Source organism: Sinocyclocheilus rhinocerous, unplaced genomic scaffold (genome assembly GCF_001515625.1).
Source record: "Sinocyclocheilus rhinocerous isolate Xijiao unplaced genomic scaffold, SAMN03320098_v1.1 scaffold395, whole genome shotgun sequence".
Lineage (NCBI taxonomy): Eukaryota > Metazoa > Chordata > Actinopteri > Cypriniformes > Cyprinidae > Sinocyclocheilus > Sinocyclocheilus rhinocerous.
In genome coordinates, this window is record NW_015660890.1 from 1,065,336 (window position 1) to 1,080,587 (window position 15,252).

At 35.6% G+C, this 15,252-nt stretch overlaps 1 protein-coding gene across 10 annotated transcripts in view; it reads right to left on the minus strand.

Moving 5' to 3' along the window:
- LOC107725987 (ELKS/Rab6-interacting/CAST family member 1-like) overlaps positions 1-15,252 on the minus strand; it is a 213,824-nt gene that overhangs the window by 163,705 nt on the left and 34,867 nt on the right. For 5 of the 10 annotated variants that reach the window (XM_016535425.1, XM_016535427.1, XM_016535423.1 and 2 more), the window contains exons 4-8: positions 14,932-15,006; positions 13,565-13,720; positions 12,896-12,988; positions 10,571-10,738; positions 9,478-9,645 (exon numbers count right to left, since the gene is read on the minus strand). In XM_016535425.1, coding sequence (XP_016390911.1) covers positions 9,478-9,645; positions 10,571-10,738; positions 12,896-12,988; positions 13,565-13,720; positions 14,932-15,006 — 660 coding nt within the window. The remainder of the gene's footprint in view (positions 1-9,477; positions 9,646-10,570; positions 10,739-12,895; positions 12,989-13,564; positions 13,721-14,931; positions 15,007-15,252) is intronic. The other 5 variants (XM_016535432.1, XM_016535426.1, XM_016535424.1 and 2 more) reach the window with 2 other exon arrangements.

The window sequence follows — 15,252 nt, forward strand, 5'->3', positions numbered from 1 at the left end:
TTATATTATATTATATTATATTATATTATATTATATTAAATTATATTATATTACATTATATTATATTACATTACATTACATTATATTATATTTCATTTACTTTAATTCTTACTATTATTAATTACTCATGTTTCAGACATTTGAAAATCACTCAAAATAATGAAAAACACAAATTTTTCAGTTATCAAAAATACTAAAAAGTAAAATTAGTAGACCAAAAATATTTCCTTTCTTCCATTAAAAAATATATTATTCTACATCATTTATATAAAATACTTACTATATTACTATAACTATATATTTTTTCTTTTAATTACTATTCATGTTTCAAGACATTTGAAAATAACTGAAAATGAATTAGAAAAATCTGTTATTTTTAAATTATTAAAACTATATAACTACATTTATTATAAACCAAACAAAATGAACAGACTAAAAATCTTTCCTTTGGCCACATCTCTCACATCTTTTCTCCCTTTGTAGTTTGTTTTCACGCAATTTCAAGTCTTTAAGTGCCTTAACGATTTTAAAAGCTTTTTTATTCAGTGTCCGGAAAAGAGCAAGAGAAATCTGTGACAGCAGAGTAATCTGGTTTCCGACCCGACCGCTGAGAGAGATAAAGCTGTGTCGACTTATGAATTTAATTAAAAGGGTGAATGTTTTGTCAAAAATGATTACAAGGATAACAAATGTAGGCAGAGGGGGAAAGTGAGAAGAAACCCTATAATGAATTTGCCCTGGTTAAAAAAAAACGACCGTTGTTGCTCGAATAATAAAATGTACGGCAGGGTTTGTTGTTTTAAATAATTTCAGACATGTTTGGACAGATGTCGAGGTTAGTCTCAGCTAGTTTTGAGCGAAAAGTTGAGTGAGGAAAAAAGTCGTGCTGATTGGTCCTATGGAATTGTGGGAAATTTTTTGTGGACCAAAAGCAAAAACAACGGTGCATGCCCAATACGAATGCTTAAACACCTCCAGCCCTTCATTAATCAAACACACACCTGACAACTCCACCTGTCCGACGACACTGCAATCCTGTGTAGAGCTACTGGAGGAAAAATGCCTTCATCTTCCTCGTAACGGGAAGCTGGACATTCGGATCTAGATTATAGGGATCCATGTCAAGCCAAATGATGATTACGTTCAAATAGGAGCCTATTAGGCAAAAAAAAGCCCATGTTGGGATTCTCGGAGAAGCTTTAAACTGGAATTCAATGACCTGGTATCTAAAATTGAGGGAAGAACAGACTGTAGATGGACACACACACTCCCAATAGCTCTTCTGCCCCGTTTCTGGTTTCATCTGAGAGTGTGTGAGCGGATAAAAGACAAGACGAGACAAAAAGAGCAGCCTCCCGTCAGAGAGATCCAAACGCATGGAGACTTAAAGGGATTTGTGTGTGTGTGTGTGTGTGTGTGTGTGTGTGTGTGAGAGAGAGAGAGAGAGAGCGAGAGAGGGAGGGGGTTGTCTGAATTATTAAACAGTGTTTTGTTACACTTAGTGATCTGCTGCTTGTCAGTCCGGTGTGAGCTCTGGAAACAGACAGAGAGGCACACGACACACAACAAGACAACAGACGCAGACACACACACGCATGCACGGAGTGAAAGAATTTGAGCGTTTACAGCGGGTTGCATCAGATTTGTATGCAATGTGCAAGCCGAACAAAACAACATGCCAACCCCACAGAGTAGAGCGACGGGAGGGAGAGATCATTTCTGCAGATTTTCGGCAGATGGGTATTAAGAAGGTTATACTGTATGAGTATAACCTACATTATATAGTAATAGTATAGTAAGAGAAACTGTTTACTGGATGTTTCCAGAGCTTTTTGTTAGAAGGTTCTCGGGAATACTTCACAGTGTTATTTTAATATCATTTTGATAGTATTACAGTTTTTATTTAAACAGATTTTTGTATATAATTTTCTGTTTTCTTTTTAATTTTAGTAATTTGTGTTTTTGTCATTGTCAGTAGTTTATACATACACACACACACACATAAATATTTTATTTCAAGTAACAAACATTATTTAATGGTTTTAATTTCAGTTTTTGGTTTTAATGGTCAAACACAGCATTCTGAAATTGCCTTTTTTGCATAAAGAACACTAAACAGTATTTACTATAACAAGTATTATTGAAGTACAATGTTTAAGAAAATACTAATATAGTCTTTTTACTACTTATGTCTAATTAAATGTGTTAACTGTTTTTGTGTGTGTTTTTCACTCAATTTTCACTCAGAAATTGCTGGTAAATGCTACAAATACTTATAAATAAAATTTAATTCAAGTAATTTTTTTCAGTGTAATTGACCCCATTCATGCTTTCATGATATTCCCAGAATTTATTTTTTGGGAATATCATGAAACAATTTTCACTCAGAAATTGCTAATACATTTCACAAACAATTGCAATAAATAAATATATAAATAGAAAAGTAGCACAATTTTATTAAACATGAAATTTTGAAGTAGAAAGATGGTATTTTCTTGTAAAACGTACTCCAGTAATCTTTTATTTACAGCTCTGAAAAAAATCATTCTTAACAGTGTAGTCTCTTAAACCACTCTGCTGTCTCTTTTTGCTCAAATAAAAAAATTATTTAAGCTCAAATCAATCTTTCATGTTCATTTATTTATAAATAAATAAGTAGCCAATTTGCATAAGGGTCCTGATCCACCTGTCAGGATTTATTTAGCAACACACACTGAATCCCGTGTCATTTGCGAGAGGTTTGTCGGAATGGGTGGCGTCGAACACACACGCTGCTCAGTAATGCAAATGAGTGCGAGGAGTTTGGCACCTGAGTGGGTGAGACCTGACAGGTATGTGGCACGACGCCAGTCTTTGTGTCTGCAAACTCCCACACAGAAAGATTTTCCTTAATTTTCAAAATTGTCAAAATTTATATTCCAGCTTTGATCACCATATGTTAGGGGTGGCACTAAACTAGTCGATTAGTTCTGGCAGTAGTCGACGTGCCAGGGCTGTGTCGACTAGTTATGGATCACATGACTTTAGCTGCACTCGTTTGATACAAAGTGACAGCAGGAGGAAAATTCCACTGTGTGACTGTGAGTCATTAGTTTTACATAATAAATTGCAACGGACACATTTATTTGGATTTACTCAAAAGTTCAAGGTGGTCGGAGTTTTACTGCTTGTAGTTAAAGCGCTCTAAAGGGCATGAATTTACAGACGTAATTTCTCTGAAGGAGCTTTATTGTTGGACTGCATCTCTAAATGCATCGCTTTTAAAGCACCACCACTTGAAACAGTAAAGCTAAAACCTAAAACTATAAATAAATAAATACATAATTATGTTAATTGCAATTACTGTAACCTAATTTATTATTAGTATCATTATTATTATTTATTTGTTTGTTTGTTTTACTAGATATGAACAATGCCATTCAAAAATAATATTTAATAAGAATAAGGGACAATATTTTTTTCTGATTCAAATTATTACCTTTATTGAGCAAGGACACATTGAATTGAGAATATTTAATGTTACAAAATGTTTCTATTTCAAATAAATGCTGTTCTTTTAAATTTTATATTCATCAAAGAATCCTGAAAATATGAAATCCAAAAATATTAAATATTGATAATAATAAATGTTTCAGCAAAGCAGAAAATCAGCATATTAGAATGATTTCTGAACGATCATGTGACACTGAAGACTGGAGTAATGAGGCTGAAAATTCAGCTTTGCATCACAGGAATAAATTATATTTTAACATGTATTAAAAAAGAAAATAATTATTTTAAATAGTAATATTATTTCACAATAATACTCTTTTTTTTACCGCATTTCTGTGTACATTTAAAATGTATATTAAAAAAAACTTTTATTTTTGCACAACAATAAATAAGGGGCCAGTTACTGCAATAAAAATAAATACAATTTCGAAGTATTTTAGTAGCCTTAAAATGTTAAGATTTTATTGCAACAACTTGCACTTTATTTTATTTGCATTTATTTTGCATTGTCTCCACGCGTTTGAACACATTGAAGTACTTTAAAATTGAAAAGTCTGAGTATGAGAGAAACAGAGAGAGAGAGGAGGAAGTGCCGATTAATTAGAAACTTCTGTAGAACTTCTTTCCCTAAATTAAGTCCAAAGCAGAAAGGATCTTTCTCTCTCTCTCTCTATCAGACTGTTAGGGGCTTAAGACTCTCTGCCTTTTGATGTGGTGTTTATCATTATTTTAACACAAGGCACTTATTAGCATGCACCCTCTTAAAGCTCTGCTCTCTCTGTCTGTGTGTGTCTCTCCCTCTCTTGACTGAAGGACGGTAACAAACAATGTAAGAGGCTCTTTCTCAGCAAGAAGATCACAACTCAGGCCCGACACGCTCTGTTTAAGAGGCTTTCCTTGTGGTGCTAAGCCTGTTAGCCTTCTTCAACCCCTTAGCCGTCGAAAAGAAGAGGGGGGAAAAAAGCACACAGTCGTTCTGCGTTCTGAACCAGCCTTTAAAAGTGTAGCAAATTGGAAGCTCTTCATCCACGGGGGCGGTTGTGGGGTGAGTGAATGTTCAGGGTTTAGCCCAAACCCTCTGTGAATGCGCATGGGGACATCCTTCGATGAAATACTGGAATACGATACACTTCATAATACATGTTGAAACGTTACATGTGCGGTGAGTCATTGTTAATGAAGTAAAACTCTCAATTCTACTGGCGCAAAAACTAAAAACTTGGTTTCAGCCAATCACAAACCGCTGTATGGATTTTAAATCACTGTTGTTAAAATAAAACAACAATGATGATTCTTTTGGTTTGCTGTACATTACTGTTCAAAAGTTTAGTGTTGGTAAGAAAAAGTCTCTTATGCTTAACAAGGCTGCATTTGAGAACAAAAATACAGTAAATGTTTTCAAATTTAAATTTACAATAACTATTTTGAATTTTAATATATTTGTAATATTTGTAATATATTTAATTAAAATATTTTACAACTATAAAATATAATTGTTTAATTTATTTAAAAAAAATTTTTTATATACTTTACATTTTCAGCAGCCAATACTTCAGTCTTCAGTGTCAAATGATCTTTCAGAATTCATTCTAATATGTTGACTTGAGGCTCAAGAAACATTTCTTATCATCATCAATGTTGAAAATAGTTTCATATTTTTGTGGAAACCATGATACATTTTTTTTTAGGATGCTTTGATGAACAGCAAATTCAAAATAACAGGATTTATTTGAAACAGAAATCTTTTATAATATTATAAACGCCTTTAACTGTCACTTTAGATCACTTTGATGCATCCTCGCTCAATAAAAGTATTAATTTCTTTCAAAGCATAAAATCATACTGACCCCAAGCTTTTGAACGGCAGTGCAGTCCAACGCACATTGTACCTTGACGACAAAGTGTCAAGTTTGTTCAGAAGTTATCAGGCTGTTTCTGCTAAGAAAAATATAGTTGCTGGATTTGCTGAAAGTTCATGAGGTTCATTAAATTGCGTCTCAATAAAAGAGTTTTGCAAGAACCTCAATGTCCCGGATTGTGTTTCGAAAGTTTGCAGACAAATTCCTTGAGCAACGCTCAATATTGGGTGTTTATTACATCTGGATAGAGCGAAACTCTGACCGCAAAGTCAACAAACAGGTTTAATTTCTTTGGTGTGGTCTGAAGAACAGAATTCATGCGCTGTAATTTAAACATTTTGTTTCAAAATAAGATGCAGATAGCCTTATTTTTATTAAGCACAACCCTAGTTGGATTTAATAATGCTAAAAATCCCCAGACATGGTAAAAAACAGGATAACATTTCATCCATAAGACAGAGTGTCTCTGGCGAACCTCTCATGCCAAAGAGAGCTGCTCTCCATCAAGACATTCGACTGGAGTTTACATACTTGAGCGAGTTCTGCTGAACTGCGTCTTGTATTCCGCCCTCCTCGCATTAACAAATGTTATTTTCTGCAGCCTGTCCTGCTGTGAACTTGTGAAAGAATTCCCATCCAAACCGCTGTTTTCAATATTTAGTTCGGCCGCTTCCACTGCGGATCTGTCTGCCACCTTATCTGACAGTTGCAAATTAAATTATTGTTATTTTCCAGGCTGTTAAAGGGTAAGTGTTCGGTTAAACACAAAACACTGAATATAAACAAAGGAGGAAAAGAGCGGGCCGAGTCTCTCGGCTGCCGCTGGAAGAGGTGTTTTGCTCCGTTCGGCACGCATTCGCTCACATCCGCGCAGGCAAACGGTGCCACTGAGAAGGCAGAGAGCTTCGCACTTGAACCAGAGCTGCTGGGAAAACAATTACAAAGCCAAACAGCTCCGAGAGAGAGAAAAAATGATGTTCAGACATTAAAGGAGAGTGCGAGAAAAAAGAAACCAGCCCAAGCTAGGCCTCCTCTGAGAACGAATGCATACTTCACAGGACACTGTGTATCTATTCATTTACTCACTTGTATACACAGACACACACCGTCTAGCAAAGCTCATTTTTGAGCGTGCAAATGTAACAGTGCTAAGTGTTGTTTGAAAGAACTAAACAGTGTAGCTTATTTAGAGGCCATATTCTACACGTCTGGAGCATTTGATTTTTTTTTTTTTAAGTCTGCTTGTAATGTTACTCAACGTTTTTTAACATCAAAAAACAGACCGAATTTTGTTTTTTACATTATATTTTCCACTCTCACTAACCCTTGGAATTAAACAGGCACTCTTTGCTACTTTGGCTACATCCGAAATTGAATACTTGAGAAATGAGAAACATTGGATGCAGCCTTTATCTTGCAGAATTCTATATGCAAATGAGCTCTGCTATGATTGGCTGACATCTTAAGCAGTGCAAAAATCATTTATCAAGACAGGGCAAGTTTCTAATTAATGAATTTGCAGTCTTATATAAATGTGGGAAGTCTTATGTTAATGAGCTGATGGTTGTGATGCCAAAATCATATTTATTTCTTAATCACACATTTCCATAAACAGTCTAGGCGACCTGAGGAGGAAGTTTAGTCTTAAATGTTCAAAGGTATCAACATGATAAATTCTTGGCTTCTATAGACCTTTTTCCTGAGTAAACGATGAGTGCCGCCATTATGAATTCTAACTTCGGATTGGATGCTCTTCTGTTCCGGTCTCCATAGGAACCCATTTAAATAGGATTAACATTAGATTATCAATTCGGAATATATGCTAATTTGACTAGAAACACTGGAGACCGGAAATGCAAAGCATCCTTCTGGTTAAGAGTCAGGCATGACTTCCACGTTCAGGAAAAATGTCTATAGAAGAATTCTGCAACATAAAGGTGTCTAAAAATGCAAAATGATACATATGCTCTAGTTTTTCTTCACTGGATGTAATCCTGCATGCTCTGTACAGTTTGTCGTTTTCTCGTGTTTGACCTGTGCGTTGAATGGTGTCCTGTTGAGAAGCCCCATGCATACCTTCACAGCACGGTCTCAATGTGTTATGGCCATTAGGAACAACTCTGGGGCAATACAGAGTGGCTCAGGCACTATAATGGAAACTAAATGTTTCTCTTTCTGTGGCTTGGGAGAGCACTTGGCTTTAAAAAGAAAAGTTCATCGTGCCCCTGATGACTCCGAGAGGCTTTCAGACTCAAACTGTGAAGAGAAGCAAAGCGGTTGAGACAAATAGAGAAAGAAAATAGACAAAAGAAAAAGAAACTAAAACAATAACGGGAAAAAAGACAACGATTAGAGAGTGTCAGGTCTTCATATATGAAACACTCCTAAATTAAATTATTTTTTTTATTTTTTTTAAACAAAGTATGTAAGCACAGTTTTATCACTGTAAACTGCTTATATGTGCTTTTCTTCAAAAAAAATTACTTTAATACGACAATTTACAATTTAAGTTTTTTTCTAAATGTTACATATATTATTTAAAAATAATTATAATTTAAAGTAAAGTAAATTCACAAATGTACATATTAAATTATGAATATAACAATAACAAAAAAAAGAAACGTGCAAAAAACAAGAATTTGACATTAAAGTGGTATCATTAAGTCTGTTTTTGGAATAAAGAAAGTTATTTACAACCTTTAAAGGTCTTCCAGGGTAAACAGCAAGTATGCAAGCACTGTTTTATCACTATAATCTGTTTATATGTGATGTAAATAGAGCTTTCTTATTTTTAACACAATTCACTTTAATAAAACATGGAAGTATACTGGAAGTATACAAAAGAATTTGTTTAAAATTCACAAAAGCCTTAAAATACTATGTGTGTGTGTGTGTGTAATTATTTTAAAAATACTAAGGATTTTAACACATTTAGACATTATTTTATGAATATAAAACTAATAAAAAAAATTAACTTGCAATTGCAAAAAAAAAAAAAAAAAGAGCATTTGACTTGAGCGATATCCTAAAATCTGTATTAGAAAAGAAAAAAAAAACATCACAATTTACAACCTTAAAAGGTCTTCCAAGGTAACGATTATCAGTCAACAGCCACTTCCTGTAAACAAGGAGCGTAATTCAAAGAGGTAGAGCTTTTAGCCATTCAAGCAAACATACTTGAGTTTTACTTTATTGCAAATGATCCATGTGCTTTTTTGGGAAACTTGGTTGTAAAATAACATATGACACAAGTTACAGCGATCTTAGGAGCATGATTTGCAACATTATCCCTGGAATGTCCATTAGAGAGATACACAACTTCCTGTTTTCCCAATAAAGGTGAGCTCACGGTGGGTTCTCTGCACTCAGACTATCCCTAACTCAAGATTAATGAGCCTGCGGATGGGGAGCTTGTTTGCACAGACTGTGATCTCAGCGCAGAAGAACTGAAACTGATAGTCGGATGTGACCGCCGAAGCATTGCCTCATGGGACGACCAGCTACAGACAATCCGTATGGAAACAGCCTCTGACAAACTCAAAGAGTACAGTACGACGAGCTGGAAACATGTCAGCGATAGTTTGGACCTGGCACCGTTTGAGTGCAGATTTCTGTCAAAGATTGTATATTGTGAAATGAAGTTCAAAGCTGCACCCTAAATGTTGACGATGAAAAGCGATGTCGGCGGGAACGGCTTCCTGTATATCTGACGTGGGTTTGAGGCAGAAGCAAACAGCTGTTGCATGGATATGAAAGATGCAGAACAGACGTATAAACCTTGGCGCCCACTGTTAGCCCGAGGTTAACGGCCTGTGTGTGTCATTTCTGAGAACAGGAGACTCCGTCGCCATCACAAACACAACTTTTCGAAATCATAAATTTACACAAAGGGATATTTGGTGAGGCTGGTCTCAAGCATTTCGCCAGAGCTCATCAAACGTGGCCTAACAGTGCCATCTACGTTCAGGAGGAGAAAATGACACCCGTTTGAAGGGGCGCAATGATGTTTACAAATGCATACACTGCCGCAATGCAAAAGTTTGTTTTGACCACAATGTTTTATTTCCTACAGAGAGCGATTCGATTTTAAGCAACAAACAATTTTGCTGCGGTGTCTATCATTTACCTTCTTCTGAAGCACGTTGACCTTGCGTTCCTTGACGTCAAGCATGTCTTTGAGGTCGTGAATTTCTCCGTTCAGGGCGCCCTTCTCCTCTGACACTTCCTGAATCTGCTTGCTCTTTTTATTAAGCGTAGCCTCCTTCTCCTCCAGACGTAAACGCAAAGCATCGACCTGAAATACACAGGCACAATGCTCATCCAGATGCATGAACTGACACTTATTGTACAATAAAACAGTATTATTCATGACAATGTACAGGAACCCAGTAATACTGACATTAACCGTCAGCTAAACTCCATGAATCACATGCTGGCACTGGTAACACTGGATTATGATAAAAAGTGTGATGATAGACTAACTACAGAATTAAAAGCACACACAAAGAAGCCATTCATGCTCATACAATTTCACAACAGCCAAATAACATGTTTGATACAACAGTGCCCCCTAATGGTCAGGCAGGGAAATACATAAAATACAATAACATTTCATCAACACAAAAGACAAAAAGAAACATTATTTCTATCAATTATAATAAATGGAATATAAAGCTTGTGAATAATTTATATATTAAGAGTATAAAATACATAAATTGTATTTTATTACATTCATTATGGTGGTGTATTTATTTTTTTAAAACTAGTATTTTTGTATTTTAAGTACCGCTAATTAATTAATTGGTGTGTTTGATGATCACATACATCTTTTCATGCCTTGCAAACTTAAACTTTTTTTTTGTTATGAATTAATCCTATTTTTATGAATTTGGCTTAATGCTTATTATGCTTCCAGTTTCTTCCCAGTCTTTTTAAGTAAGTTTTTAAAAGATTACTTTATTTAGATCAATTTGTTGATTCTGTGAACCAGTTTAACCAATTCATGCAATGAATAAACTTAAAAAAAGAACAATCTAGTTGTTAAACAATCTAAAGTTATCTAGCTGGCTAACTAGATGAGCTTATGTCAGAAATATGTCAATGGCAAAGAGTATTACTTGGAATGGATAGGGGAAATAAATCCAGTTATGGCATAATTCTCCTATTAAATATCTATACAAACATACAATGCCAATTCATTGCCATAACGTAATTCTTACCTCAGTCTGCAGGATGGCAGCACGCTGTTCTTTGGCAGTGAGAGACTCTTTGAGTACATCGATGTGCTGTTTGCTGTCAGAAAACTGATTGGCGAGCATCTCCAGTTTAGTCTGCAGACCCAAGAGCTCAGTATCCTTCCTGGAGAGATCCTGCTTCACCTGGTCAATCTGTACAAGACAAACATTCGGTCTAAGTATGTGGAAAACTCAGACTCTCCTTCAAACCAGACATCGAAGCTCTGGTCAAATCTCGAACACAATCTCCCCGAAAAAGCCTTTGCAGAATGTAAATGCAGCAATGTTTTGCTTTAAAATCATAAAACAGAATGAAATCTGTAGTGACAGGTCTGATGTTGGAGTTTTACCCTGTTTTAAGGTCATCTAAACACATATTAGACTAATTAAATTGCAAATCCGTTGAATTAAACACTGCAGAAACACAGATCATTACCAGGTTATTTTATCATACAGCAATTCCTGTAAATAGAAAACTTGATGTATTGAGTTTAAAAAAGATGGACACATGAAACTCCATAATGCTCCATAAAGTATTTTTTTACAAAAAAACAAACATCCACAAAAAAAAAATCATTCTTGCAAGATACACAAGCATTTAAATTAAGTACAAATTTAAATCAATTTTCCATAAACAGACAGTAACAGAGTTAAGACGCTATAAAACAGACAAGTGTTCATCTCCAATTTAAAGACACAGTCTTGACATTCCCAGCATGCACTGGGGCAGCTATAGCTGGTTAGCATGGCCTAAAGCTGTAACTCTACTGGCTGCCAGTCACCTTAGTGAAAACAGGCGTGCACAGGCACAGGAGATGGCGAGAGAGACAATTCAGAGTGATAGAGAGAGAAAGATCAAGCCTCGTGGACATTAGTGCTCTACTCCAACCAGCGCTACAAACAAGAGAGAGAAAAAGAAAGCGAGATGGGTAAAAAACACCGTGGGAGTCTAGTGTGGCGTCCGTCCTTTCGGCACAGTATTGGGCAACTCTGCTTTCCTGATCAGAGAAACCCTGAGACTCCAGCCGCCGGCCTGAACCACTGCCGCCCACCGATCCTGTTATTGTGACGACAGGCGGCCACTGATACGCAGTCGAGACTCGAAAGCGAATATTTTTGATCAGTTCCCTTCACCGCCTGGGACCTTTTCCACTGTTCCCTCCCATCATTGATCATCCTGTCAAGTGTTGGGACTGTTTGTCTTTGTGTCCAAGAGCACATTTGCTATGACTTCCTTTTTAAGTTCTGTTTAAGCTGAATTTTATATGGAAAAAAAGACTGAGGTGGTCAATCATTACGAAAAACCTACAGTATATTGACTGACCACTAATCAGAATATTGAGAGAACGCACCGATATAGAAAATGTGACTGATACATACAGGCAGTGTTGTTATTGTTACCAAAAACTAACACTATTATTGATTTTTAGTAATTGAAATAAATAAAATTGAAATAAAATTGAAAAAAAAAAGATAGATAGGTGGATAGATGGACAGAGAGATAGATGGATAGATAGATGAACAGATAGATAGATAAACAAACTAAAATATAAATGGACATAAAATTACAGAAAAGCAATTGCAAAAAAGCAAAAAAGTGCATAACAATTACTTTAACAAACTAAAATTAAAATTAAAACTGAAAACAAAAATAAAAGCTCATTCAAATAATTAATAAATACTATATAAATACTATATACTAAAATAAAACTGCCATTTTAAATATTTTATGTATTTTTATACAATATTTTTTTTTATATAACTATTTTTTTATTTATATTTAAATATAACAACTGTTTTGGGAACAACTGTTGTGAAACTGAAATTCTTTTTCCCTACATATTCTGATGTATGCAAACACAAAATTTGCAAAATGTATTTTTCTCAACAAACTTTCTGCACTGTTTTCCACTATACTTGAGGATAACAAGGGGCACGTTGATTTTTTTTTCCAGCGCACCTGGAGTTGCGAAAGAAAAAATAAATATGGGGGATGTGGTAAAATCATTGGGATTTTTTTTGTCCTTTTACAAAAAAAAGCTTTTGAGCAGAAGGCATAAATAATATATGAAATTAGTTATTAAAAAAATATCTAAAATAATAAATTCACCTTGCCCTTCAAGGCTTCTGTAAATCAGATATTTATACAGCGAATCTCTTGCAGAAAAAAAGGCCTTGAGCTAAAGTGACAGTCAGTCAGCGGGCTTAGCGTGAATCTCTATCTGGGGTCTGAGTGGGTGAGACAGAAGCTCTCTCTGGTGAGGGAAGCAGAGCTGTGCGTGTTCTAAGCTGGTTCTCTGGGTTTCTTACGGCAGAGACCTCTTGCTGCAGCTCAGCCGCCCGCTTTTTCAGCTCCTCGCCCTGCGCTTCGCTCTGCGCCAGTTCGTCCTTCAGTTGCTCTACCTGTCAGGAGAGGGCGCTGTTACTGCAACAACCACCAATCACCAGCTCGCATGCACACCCTGTGTCCAACCAAACATCACCCACAATCACGTGATGTCATCAGCAATCCAAACCAATCAGCATTCACCGCACAGGCCATGCGGTTATGATGTAGCCAATTAGCTGCGATTAAAATGGGAATTTTTTTTTTAACTAAACGGAAAGTTTACTAAAGAAAAACAATATTTTAATAGAGAATAAAAATAAAATGTATACTTAATATTTAAAAATAAAAAAAATACCATTAAAGGAAAAATAAAAAACAGTTAAAAATGCAACAGGTCAAAAGTGGCCACGTTTGACCAGATAAAATGAAAATTTTGGCGATTTTATGCTTCTTTATCTAGCTGCAATACACACCATACCATAACACTAGTGCTAGAGTAAATATTAGCAACACCACATGACGCCTGGTAATATTCAACCCTAACAAAGAGTCAAAAACAATAAATCTGTGCTCAAATAACTCGTGACCTGCACAGGTTAAAAAAGCACCAAAACAAAACAGTTGCAGTTCCCATGAGCCGCAGGTTCTACCTTGTTCTTCATGAACTTGGAGTGACTGCGGTAGACCTCCATCTGTTTCATCTCCTCCTCTCTCTCCTCTGTGCTGAGAGCCCCGTTTGACTTGAGCATCTGTATCTCGTCCTCCAGGTCCCTCAGACTGCGCTCCAGAGAACTGATCTTAGAGTCCTGCAGAGATCACAGAGATGTTTGAGGAGGAGAAAGACAAAGCCGAGGAATGGAGTGTCTTATCTATTTTTTATACAGAAGTGTTTTTACCTTTTAGTTTGAAACATGAATATAATAATTGCTTTCATGTTACGGTCGATAACCTATAAACGGCTTAAAACACACTAAAATCAAATCTAAAATCAATTTGAAATCCCACAATTGAATTTAGGCACCACGAGTTTATAATGCACAGTAAGAAAAAATGGATGTTCATTTTGAGATTTACTAAAGACATTTGCTACATTTAACTGTGATTAAATTATTAGTGTTTTTTACAATTAAACTTTAAGTGAGCATTAGGCAATCTATATGAGCAAAGGTAATCTAAAATGTAAAAATATGGGAAATGAGTTTGCATTAATAATGAATCAATATTGGCAGATACCAGTAAATTAATATAATGTTGATAAATGATATTGTGCAGATATACTGTTGATCCCTTCTAATCTCGGCTATACAAAACGTCTTACAATACCATTTTAAAATATTTTTTACTTGCAAAAAATACGGAGGACAAATACACTGCCGTTCAAAAGTTGAGAGGGTACGATTTTTTTATGTCTATGAAAGAAGTCTCTAATGCTCTCCAAGGCTGCATTTATTTGATCAAAATACAGAAAAAAACAGTAATATTGTGAAATATTATTACACTTTAAAGTAACGGTTTTCTATTTTAATATATTTTTTAAATGTATTTATTCCTGTGATGTTAAAGCTGAATTTTCAGCCTCATTACTCCGGTACTTCAGTGTCACATGATCAGAAGTCATTCTAATATACTGATTTTCTGCTTTTTATTATCAGTGCTGAAAACAGCTGTGCTGCTTAATATTTTTGTAGAAAAAAAAAGGAATCTTTGATGAACAGAAAGTTCAAAAGAACAGGATTTATCTGAAACAGAAATCTTATGTAATATTATGTCTTTACTGTCACTTTCGATCAGTTTAATGTGTCCTTGATAAATAAAAGCATACATTTCTTTGGGGGAAAAAAATCGTACAAATTTTTGAGCAGTAGTGTACAATTACAAATCTGACCCAATATGACAGTTTCAGGAATATGAGAAAGTTGCAATTTAGGTAACATTATTTTTAAAGCAACCTGTCCTACTTAGAAAGAACCCAAAAGTTTGGGATTTACTTACAACAAACACACACAAACACACTTGCCTTCATCTCGATGACAGTCTGCAGGGCCTTGGTTTTGGCAGATTCTGGAGCTCCCTCAAATCGTCGGTGGAGATCCTGAGGAGAAAACATGAGACGAGGATCGTGAGGTGAAACCACAGGATAATAACAGCTTCCTCTACCGGCAGCCATCAGCTGATGCGGATCCATACCACCCCACATTTGGGGGAAGTCGTGGCCTAATGGTTAGAGATTCGGACTCGTAACCCAAAGGTTGCGGGTTCGAGTCTCCGGTCCGGCAGGAATTGTAGGTGGGGGGAGGGAATGTACAGCGCTCTCTTCCACCTTCAATACCACCACTGA